The sequence below is a fragment of the Neoarius graeffei genome, chromosome 10, assembly GCF_027579695.1.
Source record: "Neoarius graeffei isolate fNeoGra1 chromosome 10, fNeoGra1.pri, whole genome shotgun sequence".
Taxonomy (NCBI): Eukaryota; Metazoa; Chordata; class Actinopteri; order Siluriformes; family Ariidae; genus Neoarius; species Neoarius graeffei.
The window spans coordinates 61,508,734-61,530,401 of record NC_083578.1 but is presented as its reverse complement, the minus strand read 5'-3'; the positions used below and the strand labels follow the sequence as shown (position 1 = coordinate 61,530,401).

The following is a 21,668-nucleotide window of genomic DNA, read 5'->3' as shown; positions in this document are numbered from 1 at the left end:
ATTTTATGTAGTTAAGCCCTGTATATGAGTATTTAAAAATGCTGACTGGAACTTTTTTTGATACCCTACCATCAGCAAAGGCCCCCCTTGAAAAAAAAAAATATATAATGCTGCTTACAAGAAAAAAAAAAAAAAAAACTGACCTCAAACCAGCAGGCAAATTGCATAGAGAATAATTGTCATTTGGTAAACTAAATTATTTAATCATTTTAAGGGTAATTTTTTAATAGGATAAATGTTAATATGGACATTCAGTGAAAAAGTTAAAGGTTTTCTTAAATTTTAAATTTGGTAATACCATTTTGCATTACTGGAATTTAGAGACCACATAATTTGTTCTCTGGAACTTAAATCATTGAATTGTGCCTCAGTGATTGACTAAATTGGTCATACTCTGTGCCATTCACACAAACCTTCCCTCAAAAGGTTGGTGCCATTGTGCTCTATGACAAAGTTGAAGTCAAGTCCAGTTTAGAAAGATGAAGTTTTATATTAAAAAGGGGGGGGGGGGGGAGTGAGTGCCATAGCCATGCAGTGTAGCTATACCACTCTGTTTTGCTGAGATCCTAGACAGAAGAAGCTGCTGCTCCACCCCTGCTCTTTATTGAGTAACTCCTGTTGCTTTTTTCTGGCCTGCCAGTGCTGTGCGAGTGGTTCCAGGAAAAGAGAGAGTGATGACAGCAGGTAACACACACCAGCTAAGTAGAAGGAGCAGTCATAGTTCCGGGTGTAGTCATACAGAAAACCTGGGGAACATGAGTGAGGAGTCAAACATTTTGTTCTTGATTCATTGAGTACGTCTTCGAAAGAGTATATTTATTAAGGTTCAATTTACTACTAGAGGATTGCTAGAGGTTTTTCTTACACCAAAAAAGGTATATTACAAACAAATCACTACATGTACTCATATAGAATAACATTACACATAAAAAGTAATTGCATCTAAGAATTCATTTCTATTATGGTAATTGTAATTTTATATGATACACTGCCCTTGCTGAGGCAGCGTTCCCTAGCTGAGGCTCATGTGTACAGGGTTTGGCTTCGTGTGACTGTAGGGCAAAGGTCAAGGAGTATGCCGCCTGCAAGAGAAAGCTGCCACCATTACTGATTGAGGGGCCCAGTGTATAAGGCTTCATGCTGCCCTAAACCACAGCCAATCACAAGAGCACAGCCAACCTTACTGACAGATTTGGAGAAAAAATAAATCAGATGTTTGTATCTTCACCTGGTGTTTGTATAAACCTGTTTGTATTTCATTAAATGGCCACAGTGTTCTCCATGCAAAGGAAAATGGTGTTCTCTATCCAGTCTTCCTGTAAGGAAAGCCTTTATCTCATCAGACCGGATCAATATGAAATGAAGGTTCACATATGTATCACCATCATCCTTGCAACACAAGAAAAGGAAAGCTATTCGTTTTCTTATTTGTATTTATGTTAGGCATGTAACCCAAGAATTCACCCAATTCATAATTTGATTCAATTCATGATATCGGGTTCCTGATTTGATTTTCTCATGTTTCTGGGAAAAAATGAATGAATAAAAAATTAAGTTAATCCATGAAATTGAGTCGTATATGAGCTGATAGCTGATGAGACGTGTACCGCCAAGTTGACTATAAGCCATGTACAACGAGATTGAGTAGAATAACTGATTTTATTCTATCCACATTCACTGGATTTTGAGAAACAAATCATTTTTATTTTTTGCAAATTCAATAAATAACTTTACACAAAATGTCAGACAAAATCATTTCCACTTAGAATCTAAACAAACCGGTGAAATTACAGTAGCAATTTGTGAAAAATGTGATAATTCTTGAAAAATAAGACATTTTTACCATCAAATACTTTTATTCCATATTTTCTTGATTTTTTTTTTTTTGTATTTTTTAGGATTTTGAGGCGGCACGGTGGTGTAGTGGTTAGCGCTGTCGCCTCACAGCAAGAAGGTCTTGGGTTCGAGCCCCGGGGCCGGCGAGGGCCTTTCTGTGCGGAGTTTGCATGTTCTCCCCGTGTCCGTGTGGGTTTCCTCCGGGTGCTCCGGTTTCCCCCACAGTCCAAAGACATGCAGGTTAGGTTAACTGGTGACTCTAAATTGACCGTAGGTGTGAATGTGAGTGTGAATGGTTGTCTGTGTCTATGTGTCAGCCCTGTGATGACCTGGCGACTTGTCCAGGGTGTACCCCGCCTTTCGCCCGTAGTCAGCTGGAATAGGCTCCAGCTTGCCTGCAACCTTGTAGAAGGATAAAGCGGCTAGAGATAATGAGATGAGATTTTTTGGGATTTTGTTTTTGAGTAGAGTTTTTATTTCATCCTTGGTTGGTTCAGCAAAATGCTCCGCCATTTTGTTTTTTTCTACTCACGGTATATGAGCTGATAGTCTAGTAGTAGAATAGCCAATCAGAGCGCGTGATTGCTCATATCCAGTGACTGTGGATAGAATACATTTTATTACCAAATATTTCAGCATTTATTTTCCGATTTTTTTGTCAACTTAAATATTTCTTTTGTTAAATTAAAAAATAAACTTTTTTTTTCATTTTCTTAATAACCAACAATATTTACAAACTTTTGTAAAGGTTGGAGTAAAATATAATAGCCTATTTACAAAAAAAAGAAAAACATCAATAACAAATAGGCCTTTTCTTAAGAAAAAATTATAAACATGAAGGGTGTAGTCAGGCTTGAAACATAAAACAACTACCTCCATTTTCCTCCTTTTCCTCTACCTTTCAGCAATCTGTAAAAGATAGCTCCAATTTCTTGTTAAATCTATTTGTACAGTCAATCGCACAACAGTTTTTTTCCCCATTTTAATGTATCCAAACCAAATGACAAACACTTGATGTGACATTTTATTCAGTTTCTTTTTAGATGGTAGTATCTCAGAAACCTACCGACAGCTAGCTAATATTTAAATAGTAGCAGGCGGCCAGCAAATATAAATATTTTTACATTAGACAGGCTCAGGATGTGTGACCTTTTAGAATTCTTTTACAGGACGGCACACACAGTGTTTAAAAGAAATACAGACAGCTGGCTAATATGGTTTTTAAAACAATCCAATCAGATGTGGCTATTCTCTCAGGAATAGTTCACAGCCTTCTGGCCAGCTGGTACACAGTGACTATTCACAGCACCTTTCTCTCTTATGTACACAGCTTTCTCCCATTGAGATCTTACACTTCCCCCATCCAGAAAGAGTGAACATATCCCCCGTTGCAAACAGGGCCCGCACAAGCCCCTCCTAAAGAGGGGCCTGTCTAAGGGTAAGTGGGTACAATTGACCGTAGAGGAACATAGAAGGCCTGTTTTAAGTGGACATCGCAATCAAATACAACCAGTTTTCTCAACTTACTGCGGTTTCTCTACCTGATTTAATCTCAGTTGTATTTCTGCATATTCTACAATAGGGGCATATTCTGCAACATACTGCATATTCATGTTTTCTGACATATAAACAATGGTCCTCAAAGTGAAGTCTAACTTAAAAAAAAACACGTGTTGCATTGGTGAAACTCGCAGCTCTATTATCAAAGCTATTATTATTATTGAGTTCACATCATTCTAGCATATTTGACTGGTTGTTTTCTAATCCAAATTTTGATCCGAAACTCAATCACTGGAAAAGAAGCTGACTTATAAATAACGTCAACTTAGATCTAATGTTTTCCGTCAGTGAACACTTCAGCATTTAAAAAAAAAACTCTACATGACACCAATAAATAGCCAAAATCTATATTACTGTACACATTTAAACAATGAGTCTAAAGCTGCGTTCACATATATACCGGTACGATAGTGGTATAACTGTATCGATACAAAGTACACCGTTACAGTTTAGTGCATCTGTCCACACTAGCGAGAAATGTTTGCGGTTTTCTTTCACGGTAGTTGAAGTGCGCGAAATGTTTCCATGGTTACCGAGTAACTTCCTTCTGAGAATATGGTGGATGAAACAACGTGTGTGTGCTTTTTGTTGTCAATGTACAGTCTGTATTTCTGGTGGTCATTTATTCAGTCGAATCGTAGAAAACGTGTGAGGCAGTTGAGAAAGAAACAAAGAAAACGAATCTCCGTTCTTCACTAACTGTTCCTGGCATCACTCGTCTCCCCAAAGCTCCAACAAACACATAACTTCATCTTTGCTCCATGTAGCTCCACGGTCGTTTTGAGCCATTTTGACGTTTTATTTACAGCTGGAAAGCACGTGCGTATTGTATTGTATTGTATGAATAACCCGGAAGAAGTAGGAATGGTTCATTGCGCATGCGCATTATATTTGTATCGATACAGAACCGCTTCATCTGTCCACACTACAGCGAAGCGCTACAGTACCGATACTGTACCGGTACAAAACCCATACATTTGTGGGTTTCGTACCGACATAGTTATACCGCTACAGTACCGGTATAGTTGCTAGTGTGGACAGGTGTTGCGGTACGAAAGTAGTATCGTATCGGTACAAAATCCCTAGTGTGGACAGGGTATAATATTTGAATAGTTGGATTAGGTTCATTAACATTATTCTGTACTGAGGAGATCAATGGAATTTATTTCATAGTTAAATGAGTGACTCACTGCACAATGTTTGAGAAGTATTGGTATTGAATATATAGGTCATAGGTCTATGGGAAAAAATATGCATCTAAGAAAGTTAACATGCTGCTAAATAAAGAGAAGTGGCATGATCTGTCTGGCAGAGGCAAAAGGAGATATATTTGTTCCCCCTTTGCAAAAGATGACACACACACACACAGGTCAGGTACCAAAGAGGTACCACCTAACATATGTGGAATTATTCACTAATTTGCTTATGATGCTAGGAAAAATAAAACTTACCTGCCAGCGGAGGGCCTGTTAGACAGCCAATCCCCACAAAGAACATGGAAAAACCCATAGAGTTGTTCACTTTTTCAGATCCTACCAAGTCAACCTGGAAAAGATGGACAATTGTGGGAGTGTGGAAAGGAAACAGTTACTTAAATGCAACACAGTGATAGTACATGGGCCAGATGACATTTTGCTTGCTTGCGCACGCACGCGCGCGCGCACACACACACACACACACACACACACACAACAAAGTGTATTGGAAAATGTTGAGTTGCCACGGGCTGCCAGAATAGCTTCAATGTGCTAGGCACAGAATCTACTGGAACTGTACTGAATGGATGAACAGCATTCTTCCAAAACATTACAATGATGCTTCCTTCTAAGTGGACAAGTAAGGCCAAAACACACTGGAAAAATACCTCTACAGCATAAAAGTGTCAATATTTTTCCTTTTAGTTTGTCCCTTGTCTCTAGTTCTGAATGTTCTAAGTCTATTCAGTAGGTCTATTTGGAGTATGTCCAATAAGATAATAAGATGTCCTACAAGTGTCATGAGACAAGGTTCACAAAGTTCAACAAATAGGATTTAACACCGCAACAACTATCCCACTGCAATGCCTATAATTTGAATATACTACTGTATGTTGTATAGACCCCTTCGCAGTAAACGTCATTCATACGTAAGAGGAAATTGCACGCGCAGCCTGGACCCAAAAAAGACTCAGAAATGCCTAGTTGTTGTGTTGTCGGGTGTCAGAATCGTAGCAGTGATGGGGTTAAAATGTACAGAATTCCAGCAGGATCTCACCCATTCCAAAAAAATCGCCGACGTCTATGACTACAAGCCATCAAACGTGTAGACTGGGATGAAAGCACTATTAAAAATGCGCGGGTTTGCAGCGCCCACTTCATCACAGGTAAGATCAGGCTATTTATTAAATCTTTCTTTTTTATTCTTTCTAGTCTTCGTTTATTGATGTAGCAAAATACTTTGGTAACGTTTGTCTGATTAGCTGGGTCATAGTTACACAATGTAATGAATATTGTTAGCATGTTAACTTAGCTTTGCATGCAATTTTGTTTGTAGGAGAGGTCTCGCTTGACTCGAGCAGTCCAGATTTTGTGCCATCATTATTTGCGTATGCCGAAAATCACAATTTTAAAGCAAGGATGGAAAGGTAAAATTGTGTGCCCTCACTCTAAATGCCAACTTACGTTGACTGCTCTAACCTCGCTCCCGCCCCGTTCAGTTTCATTTCTGGTCTCTGCCTCTCGCTTTTTACGCAGCTCTAATTTCTCTTAGCTGCACTCTTTACACTATCATTCCTTTCATGCCATTACCTCCTGCAAATTGCTGTTTAGTGTTGGTATTTGCTGTTGTAGCTAAAGCCACATTGCCATCACATCACTGGCATAATTTGATTAAAACAAAATGAATATGAATGTCCCATTGTTAATCAAGTTGTAGTCTCACTGTAACCAGAATGTTGATGGCAGGCTACTTTTGTAAATAGGTTTTTTTTTTTTGAGTTTGACATTTTTTGTAAATAGTATGACTGCCTTCAGGTATCAGAGGAAAATGAGGAGGGAACTTACTAACATCGTCCGTCCACTCTTTAATTAAATACGTATCCGGTAGGCGATGTCCACTTGTTAGAGTTAACTTATTTATGTAGCATTCTCGATCTTGTAACGACAATTGTTTTGCATAATCTGACAGCTCATAATGCCGGTCTATGGGCAGTGCCATTGTTTCTGAGTCCAGGCTGCGCGCGCATCCTGGCAACGGTCGGTTTGTTTACAAACATGCAAAGGGGTCTATTATTAGCTGTTTAAACTTTTCATTGTTGTCGATCCGCTACACTTTTTTAAACACTTTCCTTTTTTCAAATCTTTTTGTTTTTCTAATACTTAGGGGTAAACATATTTTAAAATTAAAAGTAAAGGACAACAGTTTCAGTTCATAGAAGTCATAGATGAAATCTTATTCCATATCCAAAGTTCACATGCAGTGAAAAAGTAACATTATTTTTGTTCCTGATCTTTATTTTGAAAAACACAACAGGTCTGTCTGGGACTTCTTTTGTTATATGCATTATATGAATCACTACAAACAGGAATGTGCTCTTTCTCTGACGCCTAGAATCTAGTTCAACTAGTTCACTTGTAACTTCAGTACAATTGTGTCAGAGTGCTTTCTAGATAATGTCACCCAAACTCCAATCAGACTTGATATGGACTTCCTGTTAAATTCATTGATTATAACTTGTTTACTAAATTTCAAAGCTACACTCTCTTAGCTCTAGCTTGCTCTTTTTCCTAAGATTTAGAAGACACCTCACCCCCCCCCCCCAAAAAAAAAAAACCTCAGTAGGTGTGAAGCTTTTCTTTTAGAGCCATTTAATAGAAATAACTTTCTGAACTCTTAAGAGGCTCAAACAACATTTAGACCTAAAGGTAGATTACCAAACTTTTTGGCAGAGCTTGAAAACAGCTACTCTTTTATTTTTTAATTTTCTTTATGTTTTCTTTTACATTTGTTATTATTCAGCAATCTCTCATTTCATTTGTTATTTTATTTTATCTCTCAGAACAAATTTGTATAGTATCTTTCACAGTTATATTTAGGGCCCCATCAAGAGTAGTCCTAATATCAGGTATAGACCCCTTTCACTGACGTCACCCGAAACCGGAAGTAAACAGACCCTGTGCCATATTGGAAGACCAACCAACTCATGATTAGGGGGAAATAACGGCAGCGGTATGTGAACCCACGAGAATAAAGTGGAGTGGCAAACGACTTAAACAAACAAATCTGAGCTGTTTTATTTATGATTTATTGGCCCAACAGTAGACTTGAAAGAAACCTGTGTGAGACTTGGCAAAAAACTGTGGATATAATGGATAAGTCTGTGCATGATCTGCGGACACTTTGAGGTAAGCAAACGCAAGAAATTCAGATTTAAAACATGCTAAATTGGCCTCAAGTTGATAACTGTATGAGGAGCAAGCCTCCCAGACTTCTACAATTTAATAATAATAATAATGGCGGCACGGTGGTGTAGTGGTTAGTGCTGTCGCCTCACAGCAAGAAGGTCCTGGGTTCGAGCCCCGGGGCCGGCGAGGGCCTTTCTGTGCGGAGTTTGCATGTTCTCCCCGTGTCCGCGTGGGTTTCCTCCGGGTGCTCCGGTTTCCCCCACAGTCCAAAGACATGCAGGTTAGGTTAACTGGTGACTCTAAATTGACCGTAGGTGTGAATGTGAGTGTGAATGGTTGTCTGTGTCTATGTGTCAGCCCTGTGATGACCTGGCGACTTGTCCAGGGTGTACCCCGCCTTTCGCCCGTAGTCAGCTGGGATAGGCTCCAGCTTGCCTGCGACCCTGTAGAAGGATAAAGCGGCTAGAGATAATGAGATGAGATGAATAATAATAATTTAGGATGGTTTGGGGCTTGCTCTCCCTCCTATTATATAAATAAAGCATAGTTGTTGTGTAGGCATATATCATAAATACATATGTATAATTTGGATAAATTAACCTAAATTATGGATACCTTAATAGTAACAAAAAGTATTAATTTTTCAACTGAAAAGATATATTATTAAAAGATAAATATCAACAAGATTACCTTGGCCATAACTGTGTAGGCTATTCTTAATAACAGCTGTAATATCACGACCCAAGCCACTAACAACATAATTGTAAGCCTGTAGCCCTTTGTAGGCTTTCAAGTCATCAGCAGTGTAGGCACTGGGTGTAAACAACAAATAGTTTACAATGTCTGGGTAGCAAACAGATGGCAGAATTGGTGTCCGGTCCTCCTTATGTATCTGACACGGAGAAATAATATAAATTGTGCTGCCTACCAGATTATAGTCGTCTGTTTTATTGTATCAGTACTAGTATCACTTACTATACTCATCAGTCATAGATTAGTCCAGTACAACATGACCAGCTTGCTTTTTTTCCATTTGACTGTCGCAAGTTTTTTCAGGCTGGTACAGTCAAAAATTGAAAAATGTTTTGGCCTACTAAACTAGTCATCGATTCTACTAGTGCAGGGGTGGCCAACCAGTCGGAGCCCAAGAGCCACAATTCTTACTATGTTACGGCAAAGAGCCACATCGGCACATGAACGTGGGCACACAAATATTACCCTTCCTTCTGCGCGCGCGGACACACATACACACACACACATTGATGTCACACTTCAACTTAACCAATGCCCCACACCAACATGATAATGATACATTTACTGCAGTACCAAGACCACAGGCCAATCATTTTCAACAGTGGCGACTGGTGAAGAAAATTGTAGGTGGGGCACAAAGGCAGACATTGTTTACATGTGGGGATTCCCCCCATTGGGGGGGTTCCAGGGGGCCTCCCCCGAAAAATTTTGGATTTCTTAGATGCAATTTCCTGTATTCTAGTGCATTTTGGAGTTACCTGTTTAACATCGAAAATGCAAAAGCCATTTTGATTCAGCTTGAATTCTCAATTGCATGACCTGCACAAGACCTGCATTCAAATAAATAAGTATTCAAATAAATACAGTCAGTCGGAAAATGGAAATTACAAAGTGCTAATTTAATTTCCTCAAACAGTACAAGCTCCATAGGCACTGGGAACAGTGATCAGTGCAAGTGCAAATATAGATAAAATATAATACAATGCTCAAATTTTTGAAAGAAGAACACACGCACACACACAAATTGATAACTGGAAAACAAATGAACAAATACATAATGTATATACACTACATGCCAAAAGTTTGGACACACCTTCTCATTCAATGTGTTCTGTGTTCTCATGACTATTTACACTTACAGTATACTCTACTCTCACTCAAGGCATCAAACCTGAATGAGCACTCACCCACTACTCAGGCTTGCGCGCCCAGCGCGTATCCCAAGCCTCAGCAGCAGGGATAGTACAATACTCACACACGCAGTTAGCATCACAAACGGTCACCCGCTACTTCAATGAGAAGGTATGTTCAAACTTTTGGCCTGTAGTGTATCTGAATTCACATCAGCACACATTCACATACTCAAATGTACACACAGCAGGAGAAGTGCTACTTGTAGGAGAATTTAGCATATCATCTCACGCACCTGCGCATTTGTCATGATGTGAAAATACCGTAATGAAACTAAGCGAAGCACCTTTAATAAAATAACCGTAATTAACTGCAGTGAAGCGAAAACGCACATAAAACCACAAACGAACACCAACTTGGACGTGAAGGTGAGAGCCGCATGACACCAGGCAAAGAGCCGCATGCGGCTCGCGAGCCGCGGGTTGGCCACCTATGTACTAGTGTATTAATTGGAGTCGACATGAAAACGTTAGGTAAAAACTTTAAACCAGTACAATCTCTTCTTCAAAGTTTCACCAAATGGTTTTATTTATGCAATTTAAAGCTCATAATACTGTATAACTTTGGTCGAGTAAAAACACGGAGCAAAAACATGGCTGAATCCTGAATGACTCCTATTTGTTTAAATAGGGGACTACATAGGCGGCAGAATGTAGTTTCTTTTTCCCTGCCATGGAAGCGCACTTGTATACTGAGGAGGAAAGCAATTTGCATTACAGCCGTGAGGCGGCTCGGCTCGGTTTTCCCTTTCGGGCGCTCTCGTTTTCTGTTAGAATTTGGTAAAGAAAAAAAAAATATTATTTACCAGCTTACCGGGTCCATTAACATAAATCTGACAGCTGACAAGGTCGGGATATAAACGAACTTTTGCGTTAAACTGTGTGCTTGGATTCACATAATTTTTTCTGAGTCTTATCATATGAGTCAAACCCATCAATCACAGCCAGTTTCTCCACATACCGTGCCCTTTCTGCAGCTGGTAATGTACTCACATAACCAGAATTATCATCCATCGTGTCACTTTACTCTTGCTCGTACTTTGTTTTATATTGTGAGTGCATGTACTTGGTCTTCCAATATGGCGCCTAACAAAATCTCGCGGCGCGGTGACATCATGTGAAAGAGGTCTATTGGTCCAGTGCAGTGCCCATTTACTCATTCTCATATTTGGGCAATTCCAGCGTTATGGACGTGACACTTGAACTCAAAATGGCAACAAATGACCCAGTGCATGTTTTATTGTCTCCCAGTATTTAAACAGGTGTTGCATATTTTAAGGCTGTACCATACTGGAGAAGTGATAGAACAAGAACAATTCCCATAGTACATCTAGGGCATGCCAGAAAATGCCAATAAAAGATGCGTTATGGATGTGACAGAAAAAGTATCACTTTTCTTGGGTGACTGTACATTTTTATCAAACTCTGTGAAATCATAAACCTAATGTCAAAATGGAGATATCCGTTTGATAGAGGGGTCCAAGGTGAATATTAAAAAATCTTTGTTTAAAATATTTTGTATTTCATGCAGAGTTTCGGAAGGAAAAGTCAGCGTTATGGATGTGACGAAATTCCGTTATGGATGTGACGCGTCTGAAATAGACATGGCATATGTTTAGAAAATCAGCAATTTAACCACCATAACCCTTTGAAAAACTCTCTAAATATCATCTAAAACTATCAAAGTTCTTAAATAATATTTAGGATGGCTATTGTTTTGCTGTTTTGTGGATTTTAGCATACATTTCTGTGGCTTGTGGCAATAATATAGAATTGTACATGATCAAAGTTGATTTTAGCTTGGGGTTTACATTATAAGAAAGAAAGACTGACAGTGACATATTAGGTTGGTTACAAATTGGTTCAGCTTGTTCACATCTGTAAAATACAGGCCTAGGTGATATCTCTGGGAGTGGTTTTGATGTATTACATGTTGCTTTATTTTTGCATGGTGAGGTTGACATTTACATGGAATTGCCCATTTCTAAAAATTGCTCCAATACCAACATCTGATAGCAGGTGATACTATGTGATGTAAGCTTGGTGTACATTATCACACTAACGAAGAAATGCCATAAAATGACAATGATCTGGACTTATGTCATATATTAATGATGGCAATCAAAGCAAAGCAGACAGTAAACTGTTCCTTTGTGAAAATATCAATAGGAGCTACTACAGCATCGTTCTATAATACAAGTAACCTGATGAGTAACATCCAGTAACAGCTTAAATACATAGCCTAAAACTTAACAGGAGTTCATTGCTAGCAGACCTTGGTAGCAACCAGCACCACAAGAAGTGCTAGCTGAGCATAAAACAATCTGTACAGACAATACTAGGTGAATGCAATTAACAGCTCTTATCCAGTATGTTGTTCTTTATCATCAGCCACTACTCATAATTGAAAACAATTCCAATGGAATGGGAAAAAAACACCACCACCACTAACAACAACAACTTACTGGTGTACAGAAGCACTTTTCCAAAGTGAGACAAAATTTGCCCTTCTCCACTGCAATCCTATTCAATCCAAGATAACTAATGTATCTAGCAAATGCACTTCATTCCCATCAGTAGTGTGTTGTTAATGAATCCACAATTAAACTACAGTATTTATAGTACAATGCAGTAGTATTCTACAGCATAGAAACCTGATATTCTGTAAGTTTTGCTTGAATACATTCAGCACTGGAGCAGGCTGAATAAAAGGATGCATCATTTATTTGAATGATGCACTGTGATCCATTCTTTCTCTCTGGATACAAGTGCTGATACTAAATCCTTATGACAAAGAGTATCGTCTCTGAGTATTAGTTCAGTACTCACCAGGACTGGTAGGAGCAGAGCCATGTAGCCTCCACAGAAGATGGCAAAGAACATGGCATAAATCATGAGCTGGATGTAGGAGGTGGCGAGGGGAGAGAGCAGGTTGACAATCCCACACAGGATCAGATAGGTCTTGTGGTAGTGGTACTTATGCACCAGGTTCCTGTCTGTCACCCAGCCAGAGGCCAGCTGAGCCACGGTTTCTGTTATACCTGTGTAAGACAAGAACAATCATTACATGCTCACCCGCTGCATCTGAACAAACTATCAGTAAAAATCACTGCTGTGAAGGAGTTCGAGTACAGTGTCACTGATGTCCTTGAACAGAGGACAGAGACACAACCATCCTTATAATCAGTTTACTTGTATGTTGACCCGTGAGTGACACAAATAAAACTATATCCTTCAAGACACCCTTAAATATATAAATTTCAAATAACTGATTTTAAACATTAATGGAGTTACTTAAGTTACTTGATATATTAACGGATAAGAAATGATGGATTTATTATTCTGAGTATGTCAGCTGGGCGGCACGGTGGTGCAGTAGTTAGCACTGTCACCTTGTAGCAAGTTGGTTCTGAGTGCGAACCTGCCAGTTGACTGGGGCTTTTCTGTGTGGAGTTTGCATGCTCTGCCCATGCCTGTGTGGGTTTCCTCCCACAGGTACTCCGGTTTCCTCCCACAGTCCAAAGACATGCAGATTAGGCCATCTGGCTACTCCAAATTGCCCACAGGCGTGAGTGTGAATGGTTGTTCGTCTCTGTGTTACTCCTGCAATAGACTGGGTGTACTCTGCCTTTCACCCGAAGTCAGCTGGGGTTGATTCCAGCTTCACCATGACACATAAACGGTATAGGATAATGGATGGATGGAGTTGTTGGGTTAAGGGGCCCCTAAAATGTCATGAATTGAGTATTCAATTAACTCAATTGAAACAAATGAATTGAGTAAAACTTGTTTTTTTGGTATAATGGTTTGAGGGTCTATGTTGCAGCAAGGTAATCAACTGAGTCAGGAAAAGGCTTCATGCTGCAAAGATCAGTAAAATTTAGTAGCAAAATATGCATGGATCAGTGGCACTGAACATAGTCATTATGGCACACTAGATGCAAATACAGCTGTGCACTGTGTTATGGATCATTAGCAGTTTGTGAGAATAATAATACATTAAAAAATGCATTATTTTAGAAATGTATGCAATAGTTTTACCTTCAGAACCACTCTAGAATACTTTGACCCAAGTAATTAATAGGAGGCCAGGAGAAACTTGTGAGACGTGTGAAACTTGCCAAACATGCACAGAACACAGTATTGAATAGACAAGCAAGTCAATAAGGTCAACCATAAAATGTAGGCCACTCTTAATGCAGTGGCAGTATTACAACACACATTGTGATGCTCTTGTGGTCAGGCATGAAGCGAAACAGCTGAACAATGTTTGTCTGTCCTTACCACACCACCAGAGGCTTTATCCTGGTGTGCGCCTACTTGAGCACAGACATATTTAGGGAATTGCTTGTGTGTTTAAGGCACAGCAGGTCCAGTGAAACTCACAGCTGTCTTTATCATGTACTACACAATTACACTTCAATAGCAAGGAACCAAAATTGAGTTTTTAAATGTCTTTACCATTCTGCTATCCCACAACTAAAAGTCTAGCATACAGGAGGCACAATTCAGCGATCAAATCAACAGCACAGGTGTTTGATCAAGTTGCTTTTTTCAACAAACAACCACTGAAAATGAGTGAATGCAGTGTCCTCACTACATAAAAAAAGAGACAAATGAACTCATGCTGGGGCATGATGGACCAAATGCATGTCCAACTTCCCAGTCTACTCATTAAGAGCACAAAAGTTTTTGGCCACTCTCTTCTACTGCTATTATGTCCCAGGGCTCCCCAGTACAATATTAGCCACTTTAGAGACAGTTGTGGAGTTGGGAAGCCTTGCTGTTGCTTAGCGACTTCCCTGGCTCAATGACACAGAGTGGCCCATGATGAGGAGACACTTTTAGTGCCCTGAGTTGCACTCAATCATTCAGGTTGTCCTACTTGGAAAAAAAAGCAGCTCTGAATCAAGGTTGAGCAGCTTTTCTATGAAAATGTCATCAATATCATACTGACAACTATTACTCACTTTTAATTATTAAAGCAAGTGATTAGATGCTTTGGTTACCTGGACAATCAAGATTGTTTGATTCCATTTTGTGGATTTTTGTTTAAACCTTGCAGTCTGGCCCGGTGTTGACAAGTACACTTTGAATTATTTATGACCATACACATTCTGCCGAAGTAAATGAAGCTCTACTATTCTGTTATGGGGTAGGTAGGTGGGGGGTGTTACTTTGTTGGTTTGATCTACTTTTTTCCACATTTTTAGAGGAATGAGATAAAGATAAATTTTTTTTAGAGGAATGTGTCACTGCAACTCAATACAGAGTTATTGTGACAGATCAACTTATTCTATGATGAAACATTTCTATTCTGATGGTAGTCCCATGCACTGAGCATGACGGCTGGTTAAATAAATATCTCATCCAATTTGGGCAATGTATTAGACAGCATTCTTCATCACCATCATCAAAACACCAATTGAACGAATATATTTTGGAAGAATTGTGCTCCTTCCTCCAAAACAATTCCAGAGACTTGTACAGTGGTGCTTGAAAGTTTGTGAACCCTTTAGAATTTTCTATATTTCTGCATAAATATGACCTAAAACATCATCAGATTTTCAAACAAGTCCTAAAAGTAGATCAAGAGAAACCAGTTAAACAAATGAGACAAAAATATTATACTTGGTCATTTATTTCTCATCTCATCTCATTATCTCTAGCCGCTTTATCCTGTTGTACAGGGTCGCAGGCAAGCTGGAGCCTATCCCAGCTGACTACGGGCAAAAGGCAGGGTACACCCTGGACAAGTCACCAGGTCATCACAGGGCTGACACATAGACACAGACAACCATTCACACTCACATTCACACCTATGGTCAATTTAGAGTCACCAGTTAATCTAACCTGCATGTCTTTGGACTGTGGGGGAAACCGGAGCACCCAGAGGAAACCCACGCGGACACGGGGAAAACATGCAAACTCTGCACAGAAAGGCCCTCGTCAGCCACAGGGCTCGAATCCGGACCTTCTTGCTGTGAGGCGACAGCGCTAACCACTACACCACCATGCCGCCGGTCATTTATTTCATCTCATCTCATCTCATCTCATCTCATTATCTCTAGCCGCTTTATCCTGTTCTACAGGGTCGCAGGCAAGCTGGAGCCTATCCCAGCTGACTACGGGCGAAAGGCAGGGTACACCCTGGATAAGTCACCAGGTCATCATAGGGCTGACACACAGACACAGACAACCATTCACACTCACATTCACACCTATGGTCAATTTAGAGTCACCAGTTAATCTAACCTGCATGTCTTTGGACTGTGGGGGAAACCGGAGCACCCAGAGGAAACCCACGTGGACATGGGGAAAACATGCAAACTCTGCACAGAAAGGCCCTCATCAGCCACGGCGCTCGAATCCGGACCTTCTTGCTGTGAGGCGACAGCGCTAACCACTACACCACCATGCCGCCGGTCATTTATTTATTGAGGAAAATGATCCAATATTAGTGGCAAAAGTATGTGAACCTCTAGGGTTAGTAGTTAATTTGAAGGTGAAATTAGAGTCAGGCGTTTTCAATCAATGGGATGACAATCAGGTGTGAGTGGGCATCCTGTTTTATTTAAAGAACAGGGATCTATCAAAGTCTGATCTTCACAACACATATTTGTGGAAGTGTATCATGGCACAAACAAAGGAGATTTCTGGGGATCTCAGAAAAAGTGTTGTTGATGCTCATCAGGCTGGAAAAGGTTACAAAACAATCTCTAAAGAGTTTGGACTCCACCAATCCACAGTCAGACAGATTGTGTACAAATGGAGGAAATTCAAGACCATTGTTACCCTCCCCAGGAGTGGTCGACCAACAAAGATCACTCCAAGAGCAAGGCGTGTAATAGTCGGTGAGGTCACAAAGGACCCCAGGGTAACTTCTAAGCAACTGAAGGCTTCTCTCACATTGGCTAATGTTAATGTTCCTGAGTCCACCATCAGGAAAACACTGAACAACAATGGTGTGCATGGCAGGGTTGCAAGGAGAAAGCCACTGCTCTCCAAAAAGAATATTGCTGCTTGTCTGCAGTTTGATAAAGATCATGTGGACAAGCCAGAAGACTATTGAAAAAATGTTTTGTGGACGGGTGAGGTCAAAATAGAACTTTGTGGTTTAAATGAGAAGTGTTATGTTTGGAGAAAGGAAAACACTGTATTCCAGCATAAGAACCTTATCCCATCTGTGAAACATGGTGGTGGTAGTATTATGGTTTGGGCCTGTTTTGCTGCATCTGGGCTAGGACAACTTGCCATCATTGATGGAACAATGAATTCTGAATTATACTGGTGAATTCTAAAGGAAAATGTCAGGACATCTGTCCATGAACTGAATCTCAAGAGAAGGTGGGTCATGCAACAAGACAACGACCCTAAGCACACAAGTCATTCTACCAAAGAATGTCATGCAACAAGACAACGACCCTAAGCACAAAAGTCATTCTACCAAAGAATGGTTAAAGAAGAATAAAGTTAATGTTTTGGAATGACCAAGTCAAAATCCTGACCTTAATCCAATCGAAAATGTTGTGGAAGGACCTGAAGCGAGCAGTTCATGTGAGGAAACCCACCAACATCCCAGAGTTGAAGCTGTTCTGTACGAAGTAATGGGCTAAAATTCCTCCAAGCCGGTGTGCAGGACTGATCAACAGTTACCGAAAATGTTTAGTTGCAGTTATTGCTGCACAAAGGGGTCACACCAGATACTGAAAGCAAAGGTTCACATACTTTTGCCACTCACAGATATGTAATATTGGATCATTTTCCTCAATAAATAAATGACCAAGTCTAATATTTTTGTCTCGTTTATTTAACTGGGTTCTCTTTATCTACTTTTAGGACTTGTGTGAAAATCTGATGATGTTTTAGGTCATATTTATGCAGAAATACAGAAAATTCTAAAGTGTTCACAAACTTACAGGCACCACTGTAGAACATATGGCTTGAGGTAAGCCAGTGCCTTACTAACATATATTATGTTGGTTTTTCCTTTAATTTGTCACTCCTCTATGCATAATCAATTTCAAGGCACATTTAAGTGATTACATTGGATTTTCTTACATTTTAAATGAGTAATTTTAATGCAGCCATAATAATAATAAAAAAAAACAACAATGTATATTTGGATGCCTTGAGAAGCGGTCTTTTTCTCTGATGTGGCTCACCATTGGGATACTTCTGAACCCAACAGCTCTGGCCACTGGGTTAAAGTTCATCTTTTATGTAAGATTCATTACATAATCCTGCAGATTTGCAGTAGCCTACAAATAATTAATGTGCAGTTTTTGACAGAGAGTACCTACTTTTAAACTATTCACTCAATGTGTCTCAGTACAAAACATAGTTACAAGCATGAAAAACATGACACAAAATAAAACCCAAAGATCAAATTTAGCCCCTCTGATGACTTTCCACTGTAGATTTCACACTTTGTCAACTGTTTGTCATATGGTTGCTATAGATGCCATTTGATGGGTTTCCATTGCAGTTTTTCCACAAAATAGAAGTGTTATTTTAAGAACTTCGACCAAATTTTCTTCTCCCGTAATAACTTGAACAATCTTTTTTCAGAAAGGTAAAGTTTCCATTTGCTCTTCATGTCATGCAAGTAATGTTTCCATTTCAACTTTGTAAAATATTGCTTTATTCAGTTGTCTGAAAACCACCTCATGCGAGCATAAAAAAAAGCTTTTTGTAATATTAAGGGTTTTTTTTAAGATTCACGTGTTTCCATTACTCATTTTTAGTTCTCAATTTCAAATTGTGTATTAAGCAGATTAAAGGAAAGACACCTATTAAAAGCTAGCTTTTTTCCTTCTCTCTCATATAACTAGAAAACATCAGGGCTTAAATATTTCTGCACTGCTCTGAGATTTCCTGTACAAAAGTAATTACAGTATAGACTGTACAATGTGGAATTGACAATGTGTACCTGATTTGTCCAATTGACTCATTATTTGCACTAGAAAGTCTTGTGACTTACACTGTTACAGCCTTAAAATATGAGAATCTATTAAGTATCCTATTGACTGACTGAAAAAAAAGATCATTCCTACAGCAGTAAATACCAGTAATATGATTCTAAAATAACAGAGATGCCAAGAACCAGGATCAATTTCCTGATACTCACCTGCCACAGATATGATAAAAGATGCATCCATGGGGTCAATGCCCAAAGTCCTGGCTCTCGCTGACAGGTGGAAGTAGGGGATGAAGTAGGCTAACTGACTGAAGACAAGAGACCAGGTATATATACAAAAAAATGGATTTTTTAAGAGTGAGAAGTCCAAAACTTTGGCTTTTTTAGTTGGAGTCTTCTCCTGTACTAAGGAATTTACAGTCAATATGCCATTTGTCTCTGGGCAAACCTTTACTGCACAATTGTCCAATTCATTGCCACCATTCTGGACCAGGCTTGTTACTTCCATAGCTTGGAGGTTTCTCTGCCCTAGAGATGTGTTCTCAATGATAAGTGTATCCCTGTGAATAGAAGAAGCTCCTGTTTTGGCGATGCCATTAGATATAGCTGGAGTCACTTTCTGACAGTTCTCAAGAGATTCCTTCTCCACTTGTGTCAGTGAAGCAGACAGGTCTCTGCTAAGGCCGGGGGAAGAAGTCCGAGAAAAGGAAGCAGGCTGTATTTGGATGGGCCGCAGCAGCATTGCAGAAGCCACCAAGTTCAACATCAGACCACTCAAAATCAACAGAGCTCCTGAACAAATAAACAGATCAGTTCAGTAATCAGCATTAATGAAGCTTATCGGTTGTCTGGTACAGGCTGATGTCCACTTATTTCTGTCTTTCTATCTTTTATGTTTTGATCTGCAATTTTCATTTTACTCAACAACTTTTCAATTAAGGACTTTAAAGCACCTCAAAGCATTTTTTGTATCTTCTGTAAAAGAAAATCTTTATGCTCCATGTCATATTTACCCTGCCATGCATACAGATCCAGAAGCAGTTGTGTGAAGGGTGCCAGCGCAAAGGTCAAGCCCATGCCAGAGCGGCCGATTGAGTACGCCGTGGCTAACCTCTTACGGAAATAAGTTGCAGTCACAACAGATGAGGCTTGGTACAGCAGTGCAAAGCCAAGACCTGAAGAATAAGTGTTTGTGTGTTTAACTTTTGTAATTTTATAAAATGAAAACACTTAAGTGATTTGTCTAATCAACTGACAATAAATTATCATCTAGTATAATAGCATCTAGTTATGTAATATCTACATACTGTATGTCTATGTACTCATTTTCCAAATGTCAGTTGTCTTGAACTTAATATGCCCAAAGACCTAAGACTCACCCACCACCAGCCCCATGCTGATGTACAAGTAGATGATACTGTTTGCGAAAATGCTGATAAGAAAGCCTGTGGTCACCAGCATGGCTCCCATGATGGAGGTGATTCGGTTCCCTAGCTTAGCACAGGCTACAGAGGCCAGAGGACCTGATGGTACAGGGACAACACTATTTGGAGGTATGTAAAGACCAGAGTAAAAAAAATGAAAGAAAATGCAAGCTACAGATCCAGGTTGCTAGCATCATATTTACAGCCATATCAGGGGTGCGACTTTACAGTTCCAACATCTACACAAGGAACTGTACCTTGTCATTCTTGCAAGGCTATGCAACCCTCATATTCGTCTGAGTTCCTGGATGCAGTGAGTGCTACAGAAATAGGTGGAACTGTTTGGCCGCGTGTAAGGGATGGTTGTTATAGGGACAGCAGGTCTACCTCCTGAGAGTCTGATGCTGGACATGATGGAGCCGATCCAGCTGATGCTCTCAGACGAGCCACCGAACTCGTCCTGCAGCACCACGAAGAAGATCCCAAAAGTCTTCAAGGTCCCCATCACCAGCACGTTCACCTGGTAGACAGCAAACAGCACATATCATAATGGCAGAATTACTGTGGTAAGAGACCATTAGAAATCAAATAACTAGTGATCAGGGATCATCAAATTGTGACAAATCTGTTGCTGCAAAAGAAAAAGCAGTGGTGATATAGGTATTGCTGTTGAACACACACCAGAAAGCAGTGCAGAACCACCATCCAACCCCATCCTCCATCTGGTGGCTCCACATAACGCATCTTCTCTTCTTTCTTGGCTGCTTTGATCTTCTTCTCATACTGTGTGAGTTTGGCTGCTTTGCCCTCACTGAAAACACAGTGATGCTCATTTAACATCAACATCCAGTAACAGTCGATTACTGGACATACCACTTTACATTTCATGTCCATTAACCACTCTTTTTCAGCATGTCTGTGAAAAGCTTTGTGCTTTGTTAACATAGCTGCTATGGCAGTACACAGCTTTAAATTTAATCAGTGCCAATAAAAGCCACAGTAAATGTGAAATACAAACTGGAAACCTGCAATAAGAAGTTATCACTAAATTTGTAAACTTTAAATCACGTACATAAATCATTAAATGTTAATAACAGAAAATCAGTCACCACAGTTAAATGTGAATCACTGACCAGTCTTTAGCAGATCCTTGAAAATATTTCTCAATAATGGCCTCTTTATAATGATGTAAGTTTAACATATATTTTTCCAAGCATGACAGAAAAATGAACATTTTACTGCCAGATTACAGTAATAAGGTCCGTAACGCTATTTGTATTTCTCTGTAGACCCCTTGCGCATGATGTCATGCATCACACGATAGCTTCTCCTGGGGGACAACCAGACACCGTCTTTCCTGTAAGCAAGGCTTAATCTGTCTGTTTTTGGTTGTTCCAATCATTCAAAGAGAGAAAAAGATTAAAAGGTATTACTGTCCCTCTGGAACTTTGCCTTGAACTTCTCATTGTGCCTTAGGAACTTGACTTGGGTATTTCTTTAGGAAGGAAATATCTCTGATATGGGAGTAGGAGATTTTTTTCACAGCAGTAGGAAGAACCCAGTATACCTTTTTATCTGTAACTGTCAGTGACTCCCTTTGTTT

General features: G+C 39.6%; 1 protein-coding gene across 1 annotated transcript; it reads right to left on the bottom strand.

Annotated features, from left to right (window-relative positions):
- Positions 1-540: 540 nt before the first annotated feature.
- slc16a4 (solute carrier family 16 member 4) lies at positions 541-20,953 on the bottom strand. Its single transcript, XM_060932730.1, has 8 exons — positions 20,747-20,953; positions 20,453-20,585; positions 20,021-20,164; positions 19,655-19,816; positions 18,852-19,433; positions 12,551-12,762; positions 4,848-4,941; positions 541-746 (listed from the first exon to the last, which is right to left on the bottom strand). The coding sequence occupies exons 1-8, from the start codon at positions 20,951-20,953 to the stop codon at positions 541-543; spliced, it is 1,740 nt and encodes a 579-aa protein (XP_060788713.1).
- Between the last annotated feature and the right edge of the window lie 715 nt (positions 20,954-21,668).

Bases quoted from the DNA above. Each gene is read 5' to 3' on its own strand.
- slc16a4 (XM_060932730.1), bottom strand. From the start codon at position 20,953: ATGAAATGTAAAGTGGTATGTCCAGTAATCGACTGTTACTGGATGTTG. The intron at 20,586-20,746 runs GTGTGTGTTCAA...GCTGTCTACCAG, and splicing joins TGGTTCTGCACTGCTTTCTG to GTGAACGTGCTGGTGATGGG. The intron at 747-4,847 runs GTAAGTTTTATT...CATGTTCCCCAG, and splicing joins AACAGGCCCTCCGCTGGCAG to GTTTTCTGTATGACTACACC.